The following is a 23351-nucleotide window of genomic DNA, read 5'->3' as shown; positions in this document are numbered from 1 at the left end:
GGATGCCAGGGATGCTATGTTACTGGAGGAGTTTTGCTCAATGTCCAATAATGAGCTGGCTTCACTCCTGCTGGCATTCTCCCATTTGTTACCATTCCCCTATCACACTAGCGAGCTGAGTGGTAGCAGGGAAGTGCTGCCAGGGGTAGGGAATCACCTATCATTGGTGGGGATATGACAAACCTCCATGAAGCACAAAAGCTTTGGCATGCTTCTTTTCCACTACTGAGATGCACCACTTGCTTGTTTGTTGCTCATTGCACTTTGCTGCATTTTTGTTCTTCCCAAGAATTTTAGTCTGCTCTCTCATTGTTTTATTTTCTGGCAGGGAAGGAAGGCTGCATTCTTCTTTTATTTATATTAATTTATCTGATATATAGGCATGTGTTAGCTTTGCTTAATATACATACATCACTTTTGAATGTATAAATCCAACAAATTTGCCTCTTTTCCTCCAAGTTTGCCATTTTACTCTATAACTGTCAGTGGATGGCCTTCAACTGAATGAATCACAGCAAGACCCAGAAGTCTGCTGACAGTAACTTCTGTTTTAATTCCAAAATTGTTCTGTAAGATAGTCTGATATTATCCAGGGAAATTTATGAGATTGATTTACAGGGAGGAGAGGTCACAGCTATGCCACAGCAATCACTACCAGCAGCTTAATCCTAGAGAGATTTAATTGACCATATAAAGTAGGATTAAAGTTCCCCTTTTTGTATTAAGAATATCAACAACAGAATTGACTATTGCAATAAAAATAACTGGTACCAAACAGGGTGATTAAGCAAAGATACTATATATGGGATTTTTGTCTTCTGGAATCAAAGAGTCTATTAAACATCCTCAAATAACTGATTTTGTTGAAAGATTACTATTCATAAGTCTCAAGGAATTATCTGTATAGATGCTAGGCTGGTGCTATTTATTGTGACCTACATTTTGGCACATGTAGTAAATGCCAGCACAAGGGTCCAAGTGTTTAAGAACACTTGTTTGTTTCCACTGTAAGATGATGAGTTAGAATCATAGAATCCAAGGGTGTATCCAACCTTTGTTTGAAGACTGCCAGTGAGGGGGAGCTCACCACCTCCGTAGGCAGCCTATCCCACTGCTGAACTACTCTGTGAAAATTTTTTTCCTGATATCTAGCCTATATAGTTTTACTTGTAGTTTAAGCCCATTACTGTGCGTCCTTTCCTCTGCAGCCAGTGGAAACAGCATCCTGCCCTCCTCTAAGTGACAATCTTTCAAATATTTAAAGAGGGCCATCATGTCCCCTCTCAGCCTCCTTTTCTCCAGGCTGAACATTCCAAAGTCCCTCAACCTATCTTCATAGGGCTTGGTCCCTTGGCCCCAGATCATCCTTGTTGCTCTTCTCTGTACCCTTTCACTTTTATCCACATCCTTCTTGAAGTGAGGCCTCCAGAACTGCACACAGTACTCCTGGTGTGGTCTGACCAGTGCCGTATACAATGGGACTATGACATCTTGTGATTTTGATGTGATTGCTCCTGTTGATACAGCCCAAAATGGCATTCACCTTTTTTATCGCTGCATCACACTGCCTGCTCATGTTTAGCTTACAATCCACAAGTACCCCAAGATCTCATTCACACAAAGTGTTACCTAGAAGCGTATCCCCCATCCAGTAGGCATGCTTTTCATTTTTCTGACCCAGATGTAGAACTTTACACTTATCTTTATTAAATTGCATCTTGTTTTCATTTGCCCATTTTTCCATTGTGTTCAGATCTCGTTGAACTCTGTCTCTATCTTCCGAAGTATTCGACAGTCCTCCCAATTTGGTGTCATCTGCAAACTTAATGAGTAGTTCCTCCACGCCCTCATCTAGTTCATTAATAAATATGTTAAAAAGTACTGGACTGAACACCGAGCCCTGTAGTACTCCGCTACTCACCTCCCTCCAGTCTGATGAAACACCATTGACAACAACTCTTTGAGTGCGGTTCTCTAACCAATTCCCTATCCACCTAACTATCTGAAAATCCAGATTGCAGTCCTTCAATTTATCCATCAGAACATCATGAGGATCCTTATCAAAAGCTTTAGTAAAATCCAAGTAAACAACATCAACCGAATTTCCACGATCCAGCAAACCTGTTACTTGGTCAAAGAAGGAAACCAGGTTGGTTTGACAGGACCTGTTGGAAACAAATCCATGCTGACTTCCTTGGATCACTAAATTGTCCTCTAGATGTTTGCAGATCACTCCCTTTAATATCTGCTCCATTATCTTCCCCACAACAGAGGTCAGACTCACTGGTCTGTAGTTTCCCGGGTCATCCTTCCTCCCTTTTTTGAAGATCGGAATAACGTTTGCTCTCTTCCAGTCCTCCGGGACATCTCTAGTCCTTAAAGAGGTCCCGAAGATGATGGACAAGGGTTCTGCAAGTTCTCAGGAAAGTTCTTTAAGCACTTTCGGGTGCATTTTATCCGGCCCAGGGGATTTGAACTCATCCAGTGTAGCTAAATGCCTCTCAACAACCTCTCTATCCATTTTGGATCTATCAGTTTTAAGAGGGAAGAAGAGCAACTTATTTATTTCCCCTTTTCACTGTAGTTTTAGTATCATGTGGCTTTTTGTCTACATAGCTCCAACAACCCACAGCCTATGTTTTAAGGAGGTTAAAATGGGTCTTTCAAAGGTAGGAAAGTTGGTAGGATATAATTCAACAGCTGATATTACATTTAGGTTAATGAGAACAAGAAAGAAAGAAAGAAAGAAAGAAAGAAAGAAAGAAAGAAAGAAAGAAAGAAAGAAAGAAAGAAAGAAAGAAAGAAAGAAAGAAAGAAAGAAAGAAAGAACACACTGCACCAACAAGATTCCAGTGACTGGCACATAGAGACAAAGAGAATGTATATAATAACCAGTTTAAAAAAAAAAAAAGATATGTTCCACAAGATCCAAAAAATCAATCGAAACTTTAAAGTACAGCTAGGAATGCTGAAAGATCAACATGGAAATATTAAGCATTGCAAATTAAGAAAGAATGGGGATAATATACTAAATAATGAAAAGATGACAGATTCCGTCCCAGAAAAATATATTGAACCTGCAGTTTTAGAAAGTGAAGTAAAAATTTCATTCCAAACCATTGTGAGAAAAAAATAGCCAAGAACAGACCTCAACAAACCTATTTCAAGCAATGGAAATGGTCCCCATGAATGTGCCAAAATATGAAAAACAATACAATGCCCACAGACTGGAAACAATCCGTTTTGAACAAAGGAGATGTCAAAGGCTGCAGCAACTATCAGATCATCACATTATTTTCTGATGTGAGTGAGGTGATGCTCCAAATTCTAAAACAAATATATGGAATGAGAAATACCAGATGTTCAAGATGGATTCAGAAAAGGATGAGATAACTTCACAAATTTGCATTGGTTACTGGGCCATGTGAAAGAATTTCAGAAGAATGTCAGCCTCTGTTTCATAGATTCCTACAAAGCTTTTGACTGTGTGGATCATGAAAAAGAATGGTTAACTTGAAAAAACAATGGTGTGCTACAGGATCTGATAGTTTTAATGTGCAACCTATACTCTGGGTTAGAGGCTACTGTTAGAACAGATGAAGGAGAAAAAGAATGGTTTCAAATTGGCAAAGGTGTCAAACAAGGATGTATTTTATCTCTCTATCTATTCAATCTGTATGCAGAACATTTGAAGAAAGCTGGATTAGATATAGATGAAGGTGAAATGAAAATCGGTGGAAGGAACATTAACAATCTGAGATATGCAGATGATACCACATTACTGGCAGAAAATAATGAACACTCGAAAGGACTCCAGATGAAGGTTAAAATGGAGATGCCTTAACAGGATTCTAGCAGAACTTCAAGAAAACAAAAGTAACGAGTGACCACTGAGGAATTACACAACTTTAAGGTTAATGATGTAGAAATGGAAATTGTTACAGATTTTCTGTTCTTTCATTCAGTCATCAATCGAAATGGAGACTGCGACCAAGAAATCTCAAGGAGATTTGGACTAGGAAGGGCAGCCATAAAGGAACAAAAAGAAAATAAATGTAAAGATGTATTGCTGGGGAAAGAAATCAAGCTAATTCATACCATAAAGGTATCCCCTGTGCAAGCTCCGAGTCATGTCTGACCCTTGGGGTGACGCCCTCCAGCGTTTTCATGGCAGACTCAATACGAAGTGGTTTGCCAGTGCCTTCCCCAGTCATTACCGTTTACCCCCCAGCAAGCTGGGTACTAATTTTACCGACTTTGGAAGGATGGGATTGAACTCCCAGCTTCATGGGCAGAGCTTTCAGACTGCATGTCTGCTGTCTTACCACTCTGCACCACAAGAGGCTCATAATTCATACCATAGTATCCCCCATTTTGATATATGTGTATGAAAGATGGACAGTAAAGGAAACTGACAGGAAGAAAGTTGACTCATTTGAAATGTGGTGTTGAAGGAACATTTTACTGATATGGACAGGCGCCCCAACACAAAAAAGTGAGTTCTCCCTAAAATGGGGGGGGGGAACTGAAGCTATTGGAAAGACAGTAAGGCTAGGAAAAGCTGAAAGTAACAGGGAGAAAAAGACCCTGCATGAGATGGATTGACCCAATAAAGGAAGCCATGGCTCTCAATTTGCAAGACAGTTAATGAGTAGATGTTTTGGAGATCATTAATTCATAGGATCACCATAAATTGGAAGTGAGTTGATGGCATTTAACACCCCCACTTCACCCCACACAAGAAGAGTGATCCAGCCTAAGAAAGCAGCCTTACTCTAATGGACTTTTGCATTGTGAACCGCACACAGTCGAACACAAAAATTACTCAAAATACAGATGTTCATAACATATCACTCTGCCAGTGACATGGGCATTCTCACATATTTGAACCAAATGTAGCTCTTATGAAGAACAATCATGAAGATGCAAAATGAAAGCGGTATTGTTGGCTGCTGCAGACAGGCAGGTTTGAATTGCTTCACGTGCTCTTTTCTAATACATTGTGATTCATATATATCCTACATCTCATCCTAGAAGGCTGGACTTTGTTTTTTGTTTTTTACTGTGCCATGGCAAACACCAGGTATACCCCAACCATCAGTCAGAGAAAAAGCACATAGCAGAATCATTATTCCCCTTTTCTACTCCAACTGGCAGTTGTTCTGCAGAAATGAGGTGAAGGACACTCTGATTCTTTCCCCAGACAGTGGAATAAGGTCACTGGCAGGTTATTGAGGAAGAACATCATGGTGAGGGGGAGACCAGCCAGAAATAAAGGCCCACTGGACAGACGGCTACAGCCACAGATAGGTAATTGCTCCACTTCCACCAGAACAAAGTCGTGGCTGAAGAAAGATCGGCCTGGCCCAACTGGATATCCATTTGAACTGATCCCTTCCACTCCACTCCCCCTCTTCCCTTTTCTTCCTGTTTCTTTCCATTTTAAGGTATGAGCTGTTTCTCTCTATGGATCCTGTTTCTCTCTACGGATGTGAGCCACTTTGGGAGACAATTGTCTGAAACACAGGGTTGAATAAATAACAATGACAACAATTCTTTCACTGAAATATCGCCTTGCACAATATGACTGTGGTGCGGATTCTACGGTGAGCGGCCGACCTCCGGAAAGAAAGATTTGCAATGGGATTACCCAGGCTCAATGCATATAAACAGCTTGCCATGTAAGGTGACAGGGCATCCTTAACATGGTGAAATGAAAACTGGCTCAATATTACATGTAATGTAATGGTGAAATATAAGCTGGTGCTTTGAGGGATGACTTTTTTCTTTGCACTTCCTTAACTGTTGGATGCTAATAAAGATCCTGGATTGGATCCCGGGGCTCGCCTATCAGTAATCAAGGATTTGGCAGATCTATCTTGCAGCCTTAGAAGAGAACATTTCTTCCCCCTTCAGCTGCGCTCAAAGGGGGAAAAAAGCACCTGGCTGCAGAAGGTGCCAGCAACAGAACAAGTGGAAAGCATATTGAATATCATGACAGCAGGAAGAGTTGTCTTGAGTTTTCTTGAGTGCATTGTGGAAAGCATGATGTTCTTTGCCTTTTTAAAGACAGAAATGATCTTTCTGAGAATGACAAAAACCCGACCGAGACTTACCTCGGCCAAACAATCACGCGGTGGAGGGCTTGCTGGGAGGAAGAAGCGACTACCCAGAGGCCCTCCAGTGTGCGTGCTGATGGAACATAGCATGCACAGAATCAAGGGCAGGGCAGGACCCATGGCCAGTAAGTCACCACATATGTGGGCCTCACCCTCTTTGCCAGGGACACTGCGGGAGCTTCTTCCCTCCCACCCTATGTTGTTGTATACAGCATTCAATAATTGTCACAGCTGCAGGTTTGCATGGGATGGAGCCTGTTGGCAGGGAGTTCGGTGTGCGATTGAACTCCCTGAGATTCGGGGCCTCTCTATGAGGCGGTGTGTATACAAGTGTGGCTTACCCAGCTGGGAGGCCAAGGGCTCGTTTGCCAGATGGCTGGGGGCAGTCAAATCAGGCTGGCACCTGGTGGCTCCCCTGCATAGATCACTTCCCATATTGGTGGACTTCAGTAGGCAAGGGGATCTGCTCTCCCAGCTGAGAAAGGTGCAGGTCTCCAGGGTGCCTCTGGACTCTGTGGGTTGTTGTTGCAGTGCCAACCTTCCCGTGGGGAGGTAATAAAGCTGTGGCCTTGTTCATCCCAACATTGGTCCCACATTTTATTCTAGCACATAATGCCCTCCTGCAAGTCAATTTCTGTTGTTTATAGGTCAGCAAATATACATGGTTTATACTTGCACATAGAAAGTAGACAGTAAAATGTCAGTGTGATCTGATGTAATTTTAGTTTATCCAAAACCTGGAATGTGAAAATGCTTCACAGCAATTGTACTAAGTGGTTTGGAGGCCACATATAGCTCTTTGGCGTGTCACCTGTGGCTTTTGCTCAATATTGTACCTGATTCATGTTGTACCAGGAAAGTGAACAGGGCTATTGTCCAGTAGGGCTTATGATTGGCAGGAAGTTTCCATATCAAAACTTCTGCTGCTGTAAGGCCTGGAGGGTGTATAATTTATGAACCACCCTAAAATACAATCCTCATGCCGGGGATGGAAGACCTGTCCTCTCCAACTGCCCCATTGCAGCCTGTGAACTCTCATCCAAGCATCAAGGCAACTACTTGGAATGCAGCAAATTGCCCATAAAGAAGATGGTAAAACCGCCATCAAGGTAGTTACCCTGGAAAGAGCAAGCTGGGGTGGTTTTACTCCCTTTTCACCACAGCCAGATGGATCTCCTGTGAGTGAGTTGCAATTTTGCTCTCTTGCCTGAGCTGCCATAACTCATGCATAAAGGGGCGACCTTCCCCTCAACTAAATTAGTTCAGCAGTGGAGGAGACAACCGGCCCTCAGTATAATCTGATCATTAAATAGCTCAGCATTTAACAGTAACAGTGATATCTTGTATTGTGTGTGTTTGGGGTGGCATTCAGGGCATCATGTTGGTCTTCTGGTTGAGGGCAAATCATGTGGCTCTCTGAGACCTTTGGACTGATTACTGTTGCCCTAATGTTTGAAAGTATATACTTTCTTGCAGATGGAAAGTTACTTCCAAACATCAGACTTCCAAACATCTGCATAATAAAAACCCATGGTTGCATTGCTTACTGAATTTAACCCAACAAATTCTGAGTCCGGTGGCACCTTTAAGATCAGCAAAGTTCTATTCAAGGTATGTTTTGTATACATGCACACTTCTCCAGATACAATGGAATGGAAGTTACCAGTCCGTACATATAAGTAGAGGGTGAACAGAATGAAGATGTTTAACAGATTCAAGAACCAAACAGGAATAACAAGCTGGGTTTGTATAGTTATTATTTCCTTGGGTTTGGTCTTAAAGATGCCCCTGGACTCAAACTTCATTCTGTTTCAAACCAAAATGATTTGAATCTCAACATGTTTGACTTAAATTATGATGGAACTCCATTTAGTGACGGTAAATGCCCAGCTCTTCTTTAATGGGGCGGTACTACTTAAGAGTCTGTATATCACAAAGACCTATCTTTATTGCTTAGCAACAGACATTCTTGGATCAAGGGTCAACCTGACCCAGCATCCCTTCACTAATAATAACTGAAGCCAGAAGTTACAAAAGGGAGCATATGGAGGCATGGTAAGATAAAGTAATGATCTGTTTTCTTTCATTCACTCCAAGAATCCAGGAGCCTAAGATTTATGGGTTCAGAGGCATACCCTGGCTCCTGCATGCTGTTAGTGAGGTGACATGATAATAGCTGTTCTGTTTGGCCTTAGACTGGGAAATTCTGAACATTTCAGGAAGTTAGCTTTTTTAAAAAAATTAAAAATTAGTGAGGCTTATGTTTTATTGACTTCATACCATATGGCGTTCTCACGTTGTAAAAAATGCTGGCTGTCAGTACATGATGGCCCTAAAAATGTCTCTTTCTCCCCCTTTTGGACATATGCTGAATCTCCCAAGACATTCATGGTCTTAATTGACACTCGCTTGTTTTGGCTCATTTCTTACTCTACTAAGTTGCCAGGTATCACCAACCACCAGCAGAGCATAGGGGCATAGGATTGCCCGATCCAGGGTAGGAAAAACCTGGAGATTTGGGAATGAAGCCTGGAAAGGACAGGGACCTCACTGGGGTCTAACTCCATAGAGTCTCCTATCCTAAGCATTCGGGAAAACTGATCTCTGTAGTCCAGAGATGAGCTTTAATTCCAGGGATCCCCAACAGGCCCTACCTGGAGGCTGGCATCTCTAATGGAGAGCCAAGTGATATCAGTCTAGTTTTCATATACATTTAAAAGTCTCGTTGGCACCACTTTATTATTAAAGTTTTCCCCCTTCTACTATTAAGTGATACACATGTATAATTCTAAATGCAATTTCTTTCCAAACCTCACATACACATATTTTAATCATTACTATATACAATTCTCATGTTCCAGGATTTTGGTGAAATTAAAATTCCATCATACCGCTCTGACATTTTACATTAATCAGGTTGTCCGCTTCAGGATGTAATGTATTCTACATTTAGTTTGTCTATGTTACCATTGTGTGTTGTGGATAGCATGAGTTGCACGAACCTATAGATGAGATAAGATTGCATATATTTGGTTCAGGGTAGAATCAAGTCAAGGGAAGAACAGAACTCTTGAGAGCCACCAAGGTATAATAGTTATGTTGAAGGCTGGCATGCAAGTCGCGAGAAGAGCCATTAAGGCCACTGGGTGACTTATCTTAACCTACCTCCCAGGGCTGTTATAAGGGGGAAATTGGGATAATTCCATCCTTATATGCTCACCCTGAACTCTTTGTAGAAAGAGAGTGGGATATAAATGTGATAAATTAATGCATGAGAAAAAAAATCTAGTTGTGTCATACCACAAGGATCCAGGTATAGCGGATTAAGGACCACTGTACATTTAGAGTTGGGAAGCCATTTTGAGCTAGAGAGTGGATGGGAGCAGATGTAGAAACAGAGTTGGAATGGGTATTGCAGGACATCTAGTCTAACCTTCTCCTCACTGCAGGATATCCACACTAGTGACTAAAAACCCTCCAGCTAGGGAAAGCCCTTCCCCTCCATCATGCTCAGTTCCTTTGTCATACTACTCTGTTAGAAAGTTTGTCCTAATGTTTTAAAATATCAGTCGTGCTATATTATTAGTTCTAGGCCCATTCTGCACACATAGGATAATGCACTTTCAATGTGCCTTGGCAGCTGGATTTTCCTGTCAGAACATGAAAATCTACTTCTAAAGTGCATTGAAAGTACATTATCTATTGTGTGCAGAATAGGCCCTAGTCTTGATCTCTGGACCAACAAAGACCATATCCTGGCTTACATTAAACTGGCTTAAATTACATGAAGAAGAACAAGATAAGAGGTGATGTTTGGTAGAGGGGATTGACTGGCGATAGACAGAAGCAATGCAGAGAGCCCTGGTGGTGTTGACATCTTTCGCAGCTGCTGTGCTGACACAGCAAGTTGTGATAGCAATAGCCATGTTACAACTTGTATCTTTACACAGTAGATGATGGAGTGGTCATACCAAATAGCTTTGCTGGATGGAGACTACAGTGATGGGAACACACACACGCTACTCCAGTCTTACTTCAGAATCTACTTATTACAGACTGCTGTTCACCTTCATTACCCTTTCTTTTAAAAAATGTTTTCTTCCCCTCACATTTGTCTGTGTAATTTTGGAAATGTGGCTCGGAAATGAAGGATGGCTTCAGGGCATTCAGCATGTTGAAGTTTGTAGTACACAGTGAGCGTTTCATTCTTGAGCGGTTGTGTGACCTTTGCTGTGGTGTTCGGAACAGATTGGCCTCTTTTCCCTATCAATTCACATTTAAATTTGTGACAGGGAGTTTATCCCAGTAGGCTTATTGTTGGCTGAAAAAGCTTAAGCTGGCTGGGGAAGAACGGCTAAGTTAGTAAGGATGAGGAAGCCATGCAGATCTTATGCTTCGCTGCCGCAAAAGAGGAGGATGTTGGGCTAGATGGAAAAGCTATGACGATAAAATAGAAAAAGGAAGAGCCATTCTCAAGGTTGTGCAGAGAGAATTCCTTTAGCTTTCTTTTCTGTGCCAATCTAAGCTTCGGGCGTGCTAACTGAAAGTCTCACATGTATACAGGTCTGGGAATAGTACTCATCTGCAGTTTGCAGAATGCCCCTGCCCAATAATTATTGGCAGAATGGCCACAAATAATAGAAAGGGGTCATAGCTTGGTGGTTGAGAACCAGCTTTGCATACATGTTCAGTCAAAGATTTTAAGCACCTGCCTGGGAAAACCTGGAGAGTTGCTGCTGGTCAGAATGGACAATACTGAACTACGGATGGATGAATTCTGTCACATTCAATGGCTGTTGGATCAGAATGACAACACTTTAATACATTTTAAATCCACTACTGATTTTATTGGAGTGGCCTTTGTCTTATTGCTGACATTTGATCCAGAAGGATGCCCAAATAACATTACTCTAGGGTAGCACCCAATTAATTTCCAGCTCTAATTGAGACATTGTTGTTGGGAAGGATAGGCTTCGGACAGGACAGGGAGCTCAGTGTAGTGCCATAAAGGACACCATCCAAAGCATCCATTTTCTTAAAGACTACTGATCTTTGTCATTTGGAGACAGTTGTCAGTTGTCATGATGGGAGATCTCCCAGTGCTAGTTGAGACATTGTACCTGGGAAGGATGGGCTTTGTGGAGGGCAGGGAGCTCATTGGGGTATAATGCCATAAAGCAGAGGTAGTCAACCTGTGGTCCTCCAGATGTCCATGGACTACAATTCCCATGAGAATTGTAGTCCATGGACATCTGGAGGACCACAGGTTGACTACCCCTGCCATAAAGGACACCATCCACAGCAGCCTTTTTTTTTTTTTTTTTTTTGCAAAGGGACTGATCTTTGCCATCTGGAGATCAGTTGTCATTATGGGAGATCTCCAGGCCCTACTTGGAGGTTGCTAAACATGAAGACCATGAGAGGCAAATATATAATGAAAGTTCCAGGTTTATTTTGTGGTAGTAAGAGCTTCGATAAAGGCTTCCTTGTTTTAACTTGCTGATCAAAAATCTTCATTGGAATTCTGGTGAGGATTTTTGATTTGAAAGCAGTGTTATCGGAAACTGTTTAATTCTTGATGAGCTAGTCATAAAGGAGTTCTTGATAAGCAAGTTAAAATAAGAAAGCTATTAACTGAAGCTCTTATTATCACAAAATAAACTTGGAACTTCCATTATATATTTGCCTCTCATGCTTTTCATGTTTAGCTACCCACACCATACCGCGTGGCCAATTTGTTATTGTGATTTCCTATCTGGAGGTTGGCAAGCATAAGTACAGGAAGAAGACAAGTGAATGGGAAATGTGTGTGTGTGGGGGAATAAGTTTGACAGATGCTTTATCTAATGGGTGCTGGCTTATCTTCTCTCATTGGTGTCATTGCTTGGGTGGAAGTGGTGTGTCTCTTAATGTCACTGAATCCAGGCTGGTCCCCTTGCCATGATGTTCTTCTTAGAAGGCAGGGAATGCAACTTGCTATTGGACCTTATTGCCCTAGCCAGAGACCAGGCTCCTAATGCTCCTCCTCTCTCTTCAGCAATCTCTGACCTACTGGCAGCTGGACCAAACTTACTTTGGCAGGGGACTCAGAACACAGGGGTCAAAGCAGAACCAATAGGCTAAAATTAATTCAAAAGAATTTTTGACTAAACATCTGGAAGAAGTTCCTGACAATTAGAGTGGTTCCTCAGTGGACAGAAATACTGATTTTATGAATTTAGGCAGATTGTGAGTGGTGCATTGTGCAGGGGTTGGGCTAGATGGCCCTGGAGGTCCCTTCCAACTCTATGATTCTATGATTCTATGAACTATGTTCCCTGCAGTTGCTCGTCTTCTGACCAATGGTTGGAACTAGGCTGGTCTTCCTTTTACCATGGTGTGCTTTATTCCTCTTCTTTCACCTTTTGGATATGAGTGTGAGAACCTTCTCTCTATCTCCCGCACAGGCATGTTGTGTTTGCCTCTCCTGGAAGTGAACAGATACAACTATATGGGAGCCAGATAACTAAAAACGGGGAACCTTGTCTCCCAAACCATTTGTCCTCACTTCTGTCAAGTCTATCACAGAAAACAGAGATGTAGTGATGGTTTCTTTGGATTATTTCTTACAAAGAGGACATTCGTCCCTCTCTTTTAAAAATAATATTTCCTGCTTAGGCCAGTAGATGGCTTTTTAAAATACTTAAGATTGGATTATTAAGATTTATTAAAGCCGCTTATTGAGACTGGCTGTTAATTGGATATATAGCAATTTGGGGAAAGAAAATAGAATATTGAGACCAGGTGGGGCTATACATTCCAAGAAATACTATCTGATTCAGCAGCTGTTCTCTTATTTGCATCTTGCTTACTAAGGATATAGGTGATATGCATATGCTCACTTTTCCACTGTGGCCCAATGGCCACATGGTTCAGCCTTAATCTGTTCCATTTCCTTTTAACTGAGGAAGAAATTCCTGTAGCATGCAAATAATAGCTGGAGTCCCCCCAGTTTCTTTTTCTATGTATCATTTTGGCCCTTGTTCTTAATAGGGATTGTGTTGGAGGACTAAGGCATTATCCAAATCAATAGCATATTACTTAGTTTAGGTCCTGCTGCTGGCAAGTTTTGGCTTTTTTGCAGCCAGACTCTAGAATCTACACACCCTCTTTGCAGTATGAGTGGAAAATCTCTGAGAAGAAACCTGTCATGGCTTTGTGTTTTAAGTGTTTTAACTCTTTCTCCAATATGAAAGGTAACCATGATCTCATTCCCCTCAGGTTTTACTGAGACACAATCTGCCCTGAAGCGTGAATACCTCTTCCACACTATTTCTTTATGAATTAGCAGTGGATTCAAGGACATTAAACTGTACCAGTCAGAGGTATGACTGTTTATTAGGACCAGATGGAACTACAACATGCCAAAAAATAACTGTAAGAATACGATGCTGGACCAAACAGTCTGTAGCCATGTAACAGGGTTGTGATGAGGAAGAGGTCTAGAAAAAATTCGGAATCCATCTTATGCATTTCAGGCTGAATGGATATACTGCTTGTGGGAAAATAGACAGATTTCATGTGGAGTCCTTATCTCAAGTCTCAGTTGTCATGCATGTTAGGGTGTAGGGAGATCAACTCTTTGGAGGAATATTTTATTGAGGGTTAAAATTTACACATTTAGACGTCAAATTCAAATCATTGTTGATTGAAGTAGAGGCTGATGTTTGCTCTTGGTCTATTCTGTGCTTCCAATATTTTTTATCAGGTCAAAGTTTGATGGTGACATAGTTCACAAACTTGTGGCTCGTACAGAATGCTTAAGCAGCCGACACAACTCCACTTCTGAACTACAAGCAAGGCAAATTCTGATCCTGCCACTCAAATGGCCACATAATGAGGCAGCACCAATACCATTGACCCTGGACTACAATGCTTTAGCTAGGCTATGACAGGGTGATAAAAGGCATGGGTAGCACCTCCGATATAAGAGCCAGATCTCTCAGGCATGCATCATGACCTGTGCAAGTGCAGTGGTTCCTAGCTGTCGCATGTTTGATTGCACTTGGGAGCACACAAGGTTCATTTTGAGTGGGAATGTTGGAATCGAGTGTGCTGCTGGATCTATAGCAGGGATTGGCATTCTCTCATGTACAGAATTCAGCTTGCTGCTGCCTCATTTGCTTGCTCGGCTACCCCCCTATCTGGGGCAGTGGTGCCATTTGTTCTGTGGCAAGAAATCACCTTTTCCTGCTTTCAATTCCCTATCATCAATAATTTGAGGGGCAGGGGAAAAAAAGGAGGGGGGATTGCATCAATGATGACCTCTAGCAATCTCTCACCAGTCTCTGTAGTAATGGGAATAGAGCACAATGAGAAGTGATGTCACATCCATCAACCCTCCTCCTGGAAGAGACATCACTTGCTGGATGCTGTTTTAGAAATTTCCTCAATCTCAATGATAAAGAACACAGAGATTAGGGCAGCTCTCACGCAGCAGGGGTCTGCAGCCTCCAAGCCTCAGAGGGAAGTGGAAAGAGGAGGAGGTGGTTGGGATGGGGGACGGGAGGTGATTGGCTGGCTGCTGGACAGACAGACAAGTTGGTTGGAGGAGGAGGCACTCAGGGGTGGGACAGCTGCCCTGAGTGGGTGTTAAGCACTGAGTGGCACTTAAGCCACGAGTAAGGTGAACAGATTTTTAAAAAGGTAAAGCGGGACACCTGGAAGAGGGCCAGCCCGGCCCGAAGGTCACGTAGGCAGAGGCGGCAGCCTAGCTGAGCCCCCCCTGGCAAGAGCCCTGTCCCCTCAGCTCCTACCTCCCCCCCCCCCCCCGCCGTGGGCTGGCTCCCTAGCCAAGTTGAAGGCGGGGAGGCCAGGGCCGGGCAGAGCTGCTCAGAGCTCTGAGACTAGGTGCTGGCCACAAGCCACGGCAGACACCAGCTTTGGCTGCTTGGTTTGGGGCAGCTCGCCACCCCGCTGAGGCATCGTCTTTGTTGCCGGCAGTCAGCCCCCATCCGCGCTAACGTTGCCATCAGAGAGCATCAGAGGGGCTCTGCCCCTCACTGCGCACTGACTGTGTCTCCCGGCATGCCCTGTGCGGAATTCCCCGTGCTGTGTGCCGGCTATGTACTCTGGGTACTGCAGTCCGTTACAACGCACACGCGCACTGAGTATTTTCTCATCTGCCTGAAGCGGCGCCCTCTGCCAGTTGGAGGGACTCTCTTAATAGGGATGGGAGAGATTCTCTGGTCTGAAATCAGCCCTGGGGTAGTGGGTTTTGGAGTGGGGTAGTGGGTTTTGGAGTGGCCGTGGCTTCTGCCCCAGGAACTAATTGGCTAGTGGGACTTTTGAAGATCCGGACAAGACCCGGGACAATGTCTTCAGAGGCGTGAGTGTTCCATGGAAGTCAGGACAGATGGGCAGCTTAGCAATGAGACATGCGCCTTCTCCAAGGCCTTACCAGAAACAGATTAGTACTTTAGGATATGTACATTTCACCCCAAATATAATATCACAAAACATTTGTAATACATTTATAATGACTGTACCTTAGCAGCTTCTCACATGAACAATGCAGTAATTTCATACTAGTGTTGTTAAGATAAGTTTTTATCTTTGGGGCATTGATTTTCCAGTGCTGTTGTGCAAAGCAACACATGAAGAGGCTGCAATGTGGTTAAATAGGAAAGTTGAATTGGTGGAAGGAGTTTGAAATGGAATTGTTTTAAGGAGGTCATTAGAACTGGGTTGTCTTTTCATATTTAAATTTTGCCTTCAAAATGTTGGAGCCAGAGGAGCAGAGGTCAGCCAGCAAGGGAAGGTTTACAGCCAGATGGGTTTCCCAGGTTTTATGAAACTATTCTAAATTATACACAAGACTGATGTTAAAAACATATGAGAAAAGAAGTTGGTGCTCTGAGAGTTATAAAACTTAAAAGAGGAATATTTCTTATATGCCAAAAACATGAAAGTTAACCTGGACTCTCCTGTGCATAAGGTCAGATGGAAATCTTTTCAAGAATGTGACAGTGAAACGAGCTTTACTAGCCTACCTTCGTAAATGAATCCTCCTGCTTCAGTTTACTCTTATAATAATTATACCTTTGCAGCTTCTCACTGACATGAAGTCTTGCTAAGCATTTTACCATAGAATTTTGAATATTATAATGTCATGCAGTGGCAACAGTTTAGCCCATAAAACTGTAGAACAGTAGAGGCAAGGTCTCACCCTTCAATTAGAATGCTTTGATTACTCTCAGAGTGAAAACCCAAACCTGAGCCTCAGGGGAGGGCAGTATATAAATTAAATAAATAATAGACAGACAGACAGACAGATACAAAACATTTATTTGTAAAATGGTAAAGAATAATATGCCCACCCCCTTAACAGTGATTAATGACTGTGGCACAAGGTATATATTTAATCTGTATCAGAAATGTGCATAACCTGTGTCTAATTCAGCATGGTGACCACTAGGTTTCAGTAGGGGGGTTGTGTGCAGGTACGCCTTTTAGGCAAATGGAGGAGGTTTATAAAGACCTGTATTTCTGTGGCAAAGCACACAGACTTTGGGTTAAGGCAGTGAGAACACAACTGCCCCAGACTTTCTTGTACACTTATTAGCTTCCAGATGTGGCCTGGAATTTTCTTGGAGTTTCAAGTGACCTCCAGACTACAGCAATCAGGTCCATTCTGCACAACTTAAATGTAGCTGAATTGTAACACTTTGTAAACGCTACATTTTTGACATTATGAATGACATTGTACACAAACCTCAGCACTCCAGCAACACTCCCGCAACATTCACTTTTTAATAGCGCTTCGGGGAGAATCGTAAAAAGTGGATTCCCCCTAAAAAAGAGCTTGACTCCTGAGAACAACCTGCAACACATCAGGAAAAGACATGTGTGTTCTCAAAATAGCATTAGGAAGAAAGTCCCTACTCCGCTCCTGTCCCCAAGCTTCCAGGAGACGGGAATGCCCTTTTCCCCCTACAAACTGTATAAAGCAATGAACAAGCGAGCATGCTGTTCATTCGACAGAAGGTTTTAAATTTTAAACTTTCAAAGTGAGCATCATAATGTCACAGAGTCCCCTGCTCACCATGTGCCAGAATGTTGCCCTGCTTGCACTAACATACATTGTATGTTATTATTTTTTTCCTTGGAGATGTGTGTCAACGATTACACGCATGTCTGCCAGCAGGCTGTATTAATTAGCGTGGATGGAGGAACTGTGAAAGCTCCCTCAGTGGGCTTTTTTCCATCTGCAATGAATACCTCTCCCCTGGTTTAGTCTTGTGTAAAAAGCAATTTTTTGTGGGGAAATACAGTTCCATGTGAAGCAAAGAAGGAATGAATTAACACGTATTCATTGCCACGTGTGTTTTCAGATTTTAAAAAAATGTAAAGGGAAAGGGGTATTTCGGAGCCACGAGGGCGATCCGTTTGATTGGCTCTCCAGTTTGATTGACGGGCTGAAGCAGGCAGAAACGCCACAAATTTAGAGCGCCTTGTTTGCAATTCCTGCAAAACCAGAAACATGTGCATTACCCAAAAAGCGCTACGAGTGCATGAATATTGTGCTACAATTTGCACTGTGTGAAATGTCAAAATTACGCTACAAATTGTAGCGGTTCGGGCTGCCGCGGACATCCATCAACATTGGCAGATGTGCGGAATGGACATCATTTTCTCTGGAGGAAATGATGACTTAGGAGGGTAGAGTCTATAGCATCACATCTCCACTGAGCTCCTTCTCCTCCTCAGACTCCACCTTCTTGGAACCATCTCCAGGTCTCCAGGAATTTTGTAAACTGGAGTTAGCAACCCTACTTTCTTGTGGTTTAGACTGTATCTACACACAATTCAGAATGGGGGTACAGAATGCTGAAGCAATTAAATGACTGTGGCACTTCAGGTTTCAGGGGAGGGGATAACACTTTGAATTCTCCGTCTCTGCAAGAAATGCTGGTTCTTAGGTATGGTGATCCAAGGGGTTTGTTGGTGTGCCACAATGAGGCAAGGGCACTGACATAGTGCTGGTGTTGACTGCAGTCAGTAGTGGGTGCAATGGATGTAGCTTATGCTGTGTTGGCTGTCTAGAACTTGATAACTTTTGTTATTAATCAAGCAATTGTTTTAGGCTGAACAGAGGGATTTTATCATTCATATACTGAAAGATATTCATTTGTTTCTGGGCATAATTCAAATTGTTTGTACTTATCTTTAAGATCTTAAACAGTTTGGGGGGTATAATTCCATAGAGTCCATTCTTCAAAGCAGCCATTTTCTCCGGGGGAACTGGTCTGTCATATGGAGATCTCTTGTCATTCTGGGAGATCTCCAGATCCTACCTGGATGTTGGCTGTCACTTTAATCAGCCAAAGACTGTATTTCAAAGCCATTTTGTAGTTTTGCAGAACCACATCCAAATTTACCCTCCAATGTCCCAGAACTTCCTATCCCAGATCTCATTCTTCTTGCTCTGAAATCCTGATGTTGCAGCCCATCTGAGAACAAATTATGGACCTCTTTTGGGTTCCAACTCACAGAACCTTTGGCTTAACCTATCGCATAGTCCTGTTGTGAGACCAAAATTTGGGGAGAGAGTATACGTTATTCTGAGCTTCTTGGATGAAAATCAGCTCCATAAAATGTGTTCTTTATTGAATTTTCCTTCAAGGCATTGAGGTAGCAGACACAATTTTCCTGCTCACAGCAACCATGTAATGTGGGTTGTTCTGAGACAAAGGATTTGACGTTCAACCTCCCAGTGCTTGCGCTCTCTCTCTCTCTCTCTCTCTCTCTCTCTCTCTCTCTCTCTCTCTCTCTCTCTCTCTCTCTATATATATATATATATATATATATATATATATATATATATATATATGGCATAAAATATATATCATGATATTTTTGTATGAATGTACATGTGTGTACAATTCAAGATCTTAATCAAGTCTTAGGGATATCAATATATCTATTTTTTCCTTTATTTCCTTTCTGTCAATGTTATTCCTAATTTTAATCGCCAAGAGCTCAATTCATTGTATGGATAATGCTGGGGAAAAGGACAGACTTGTCTCATATCTCTGCCTAGAGGGAATTTTTTTTTCTGAGTACAGAACTGTTTATTGATGGCATACTGTGTTAATGTTTCAGCATTATTACTCCCTTGAGGTTTGTGTCATGACAGAATTCCTAAAGAAAGTAATAAGGCTGGCCAAATCATTTCCAATAAATACTATACTGGAGAGAAGCCAGAGGATGTTAAGAGCTAGGTATACACAACTTTTGTTGTACCAATGATGTGCAACTATGCTAAGAGCTAAATTGTCTAATGTGCTTTGATGAGGAATTCTGCCTTTTCCTGTTCCTATTTTTTAGAGGTAACTGGTTAGCCATTCCATTCTTCTGTTGACAGCCTCACTAATTTGAGGGAAAAGGTGCTGTTGCTAGTCAAAAGATAAAATGCTGAAAGGTTACAGCGGCAAAGCGCATTGCTATATTTCAGGGAAGACAAAATTGCTTACCTGTAATTGTTGCTGAGTAAGAAATGCAGCAGGCCAGAAAGCCATTATTAAATGGTTTTCTTAGAAAATTTGCAATCTGGTGTCACCATGTCAAATGAAACAACACACCGGGCAATTTTGCTGAGCATTTGTCTTCTCTACTTAACCCACATGATCTTTTAAAAACTAACTGGTGAAAGATGGATTTGTCTGGACGCACAGGGATACTGCAAAGCAGAAAAGATTCACGGAATAAGGAAGCACTGGATGTCAGGCATAGTAATCCTGTGTTTTCTACTGTAAATTCTGATGGTAGAGCTACCAGATTTAGTCACTATGGGGAAGATTCACTTAAGCAAGAGGGAAGCAATTCTGCTTGCATGAGGTGAGGGGTTTCCCCAAATCTCTACGGATGCCCCAAAGTTGCATCCACAGTGTTCCTGAGCTGCAAAAGACAAGAAGGTTGGAGAGATGCATTCATGAGCAGAGTTTCGTTCATGCTTCTTTGGATCCAGCCTTATGTCATTCTGTATCTCAGAGGCCAATTCTACACTGGCAGCACTACTCTGGTCTGCTGTCAGTGTGTTGCGGCGAAGCTGTATGCTCCTCTGCTTCTGTGTCCCCACAGAGGACACATTTCAGTGGCAGACAAGTCTGCTGCTTCTGTGTTCTGTGTTTTGCAGGAAGGTGGGATTGCGTTCTCATGCAATCCCACCTTCCTGCAAAACAAAACAAAAAAAAATGCCCCATTTGGCCTTGTGGTGTGGTGGGCGAACATGAGTGAGGCATTTTCATCCCCTCCTGGCCTATGTAGGATGGGGATGAGGCCTGGAAGTCCCTGCCCTTCCCTGTCCACATGTCCTGTTGCTGGACAGACCCCATTGGCCCAGGCTTTGAAGAAGGGAACGTGGATTCTTCTGCGTTCCCTTGATGTGGGGCAAATGAGGGCTGATCCACAGCATTCCTGGGAGGGGGCTGGCCCAGCAGCAGCATCATGTGGAAGTGAGGATTAGCCCTGCTTCCATATGAGCTCCCTCCCTGCCTTTTCCACACATGCGGAATTGGCCAGAAGGGATCAATATATTATATATTCATTTTGTGTAATCTGACTGTCAGATCCCGGCTGTACAGGATCTCAAATTGAAGTCTTTCAAAGTGCCTGCTATCAGATCCTTTTAAACTGCAGTTACAAGGGACTGAAAACTGTGACCAGCTGTATACAAAGCAGAAGCTCTAGTCTTCTAGTGCCCACTGAGCTAGAAAAGCTGGGGCTTGAAGTTCATCAAACAGAATGTATTTCTCTGTTGATCAGGCTAAGGGATGTGGTCTTACTATTTATAACAGGGTAGCCAGTCCAAATAGCTGTCAGTTGCCGCATGTTCTAGTGTTACACATCCAGGACAATATACTTAAAGGACCTCTGAAGGCTAAGCACATGCTGTTCCTGGTAGCTCAGAGGTCTATGTCCCTGCCTCAAACCCTGACTCCCCTAGTACAAGTCCTGGAGTCCCTGCCAGTGTAAAGAGAGGGATTCATTTCCTTTTAGAATATATGAAGGACCATCTGTTTCCTCCTTTTTATATTTCTTTGTCCTTTCTGTATCTTTCTGGAGCCTTTCAGGGAACAGACACTTCTCTTGCAAGTCCATCTTCCAGACGTATTATTTTTGCAAATATTTTCTGACGCTATCCTAGTATGACTAGAAGTGGGAATGGGAAAAGTGTATGTGTGTGTTAGATATTCAACCCCGAATTCTCCCACCCATTTTTTGGACCCATAGTAGATAGCAAACAGAGGGCAGCTCACCTGGGCCAGGTGGTGTTTTGGAAAAACTAATATTATATGAGGTCATATTTAAAGAAAGTTTTGTTGATAAGCAATAACAATTTTTTTTTGGGGGGGGGGGGAATGACCAAAGATCTATGAAACCTGTGATTCTGTATCCAGAGGCACCCAATCAGAAATAGGCTTTGATGGGAGTAGTTGCTCTATTCAGTTTGTGTCCAGTGTGAGGCCAACAGAAGTATATTATTCCTCAAAGGAATAATATATGTCCCTGATCTTCCATTCTGATGATATAATAGAGGCATATATAGAAAAAATAATACATTAATTCATGTGGTTCAGACCAGATTCTATAAGGCTAGATCTTGATTTCTAACTGATTTCTGTTATTGCTGGTTCCATTTCTCTCTTCAAATTCTAGCCTATTAATACCACTTTGGCTTATAACCTCCCAAAATGCATCCTTTGAAGAGAGTGTATTTGAGGAGCACATTGCGATGGATAGGAGGCAGTCCTGTCCCTGGGAGGTAAAACAGCCACTCAGCTGCTTTCATTCCTTAGCCTATGGGAGTGCTGCTCCAGTAATCAGTTGCATTTCAAAGTGGGGATAGAATGCTAGAAGAAAGAAGAAGAAGAAGAGTTGGTTCTTATATGCCGCTTTTCTCTACCCAAAGGAGTCTCAAAGTGGCTTACAATCACCTTCCCTTTCCTCTCCCCACCCTGTGAGGTGGGTGAGGCTGAGAGAGCCCTGATATTCCTGCTCGGTCAGAGCAGTTTTCTCAGTGCTGTGGTGAGCCCAAGGTCACCCAGCTTTTCGCATGTGAGGGAGCCCAGATTCAAACCTGGCTCACCAGATTAGAAATCCGTACTCCTAACCACTACACCAAGCACAGTAGGAGTTAGGATTTGGGCCTGCCTCAGCAGGAGAGCAAATTGGATCCTTCACTACTGATGCTATGCCTATCAGAGAGCAGAGCTGCAGTCATGAAAAATGGACATGTCAAGGACAAAGTAAAATCCAGTCCCCACTGCTATTTTTTATCTTGTGCACAGAATGTCTTCTCCCAAAGCTTGTCTCAACTCAGTTCTTGGCAAATTTTGCAAATTCATTGAAGTCAATTAGTGGATTCACTCCAATCCCCACAATGTTTCTTGGGCCTCTTAAAATGTCAGGACCTAGATGTCCACACCTGTTATTGCTCATTCTTCTACACTCGGTAAGATAGGGAAAAGAGACAAGTGGTGATGTTCTTTCCATATTCTTCTTTTTGTAGCCCTGTTCTAAGGTCTCCTGAAGAACATGAGACTGTGTACAGGACTTTGAAACTCATTCCTGACATTAACAGCCAACTTTCAGATGAAGAGCTGAGAGAACTGATGACATGTATCGTAAGGGAATATTGGGTGAAAGGAAGTACAGGTAAAAAGAACACTTTAGAATGGTATAAAATCTTGGTCTCCTTGCTATAATTTAACATGTATTTGTTAGAGTTGCCAGGTCTCACAAACAGCAGGTATTCATGGGTGGCTTACCCAGGAGCAGGAGGGGAGCCCAAGCTATGTTGCCAGCAAGATGAGGATGTCATTTCATCATATTGTGATGTTGCAATGACACTCTGGTATTTGGACAAAAACTCTATGGTAAGAATGGTTTCTATCATAGAGTTTTTGCCTAGATACCAGAGCATTGCTGTGACATCATCATGTACATGCCAGAAGTGATGTCCTTTCAGAATTGCGGGTAATATAGCATGGGGCTGCCTCCTGCTCCTGGTAAGTCTCCCCAATGGCAAGCAGATTGTTGGCAGGGAACTGGGTCTGTGGGTGGGAGATCCCCCACCTCCAGCAGGCATCTGGCAACCCTAGCAGTTGTGTGTTTGGAATACACAAGTTCTCATAGAGCTGTCTTTTTCTGTGTTTAAAAACTGTAGCAAACAACTCCCACGTTTCATAT

At 42.6% G+C, this 23351-nt stretch overlaps 1 protein-coding gene across 3 annotated transcripts in view; it reads left to right on the top strand.

Annotated features, from left to right (window-relative positions):
* The window catches only part of CNBD1 (cyclic nucleotide binding domain containing 1), a 180769-nt gene that overhangs the window by 70643 nt on the left and 86775 nt on the right, over positions 1-23351 (top strand). For all 3 annotated transcript variants that reach the window (XM_077351978.1, XM_077351977.1, XM_077351976.1), the window contains exon 5: positions 22672-22817. In XM_077351978.1, coding sequence (XP_077208093.1) covers positions 22672-22817 — 146 coding nt within the window. The remainder of the gene's footprint in view (positions 1-22671; positions 22818-23351) is intronic.

Source organism: Paroedura picta, chromosome 9 (assembly GCF_049243985.1).
Source record: "Paroedura picta isolate Pp20150507F chromosome 9, Ppicta_v3.0, whole genome shotgun sequence".
Lineage (NCBI taxonomy): Eukaryota > Metazoa > Chordata > Lepidosauria > Squamata > Gekkonidae > Paroedura > Paroedura picta.
This window is presented reverse-complemented; position numbering and strand designations above follow the sequence as displayed.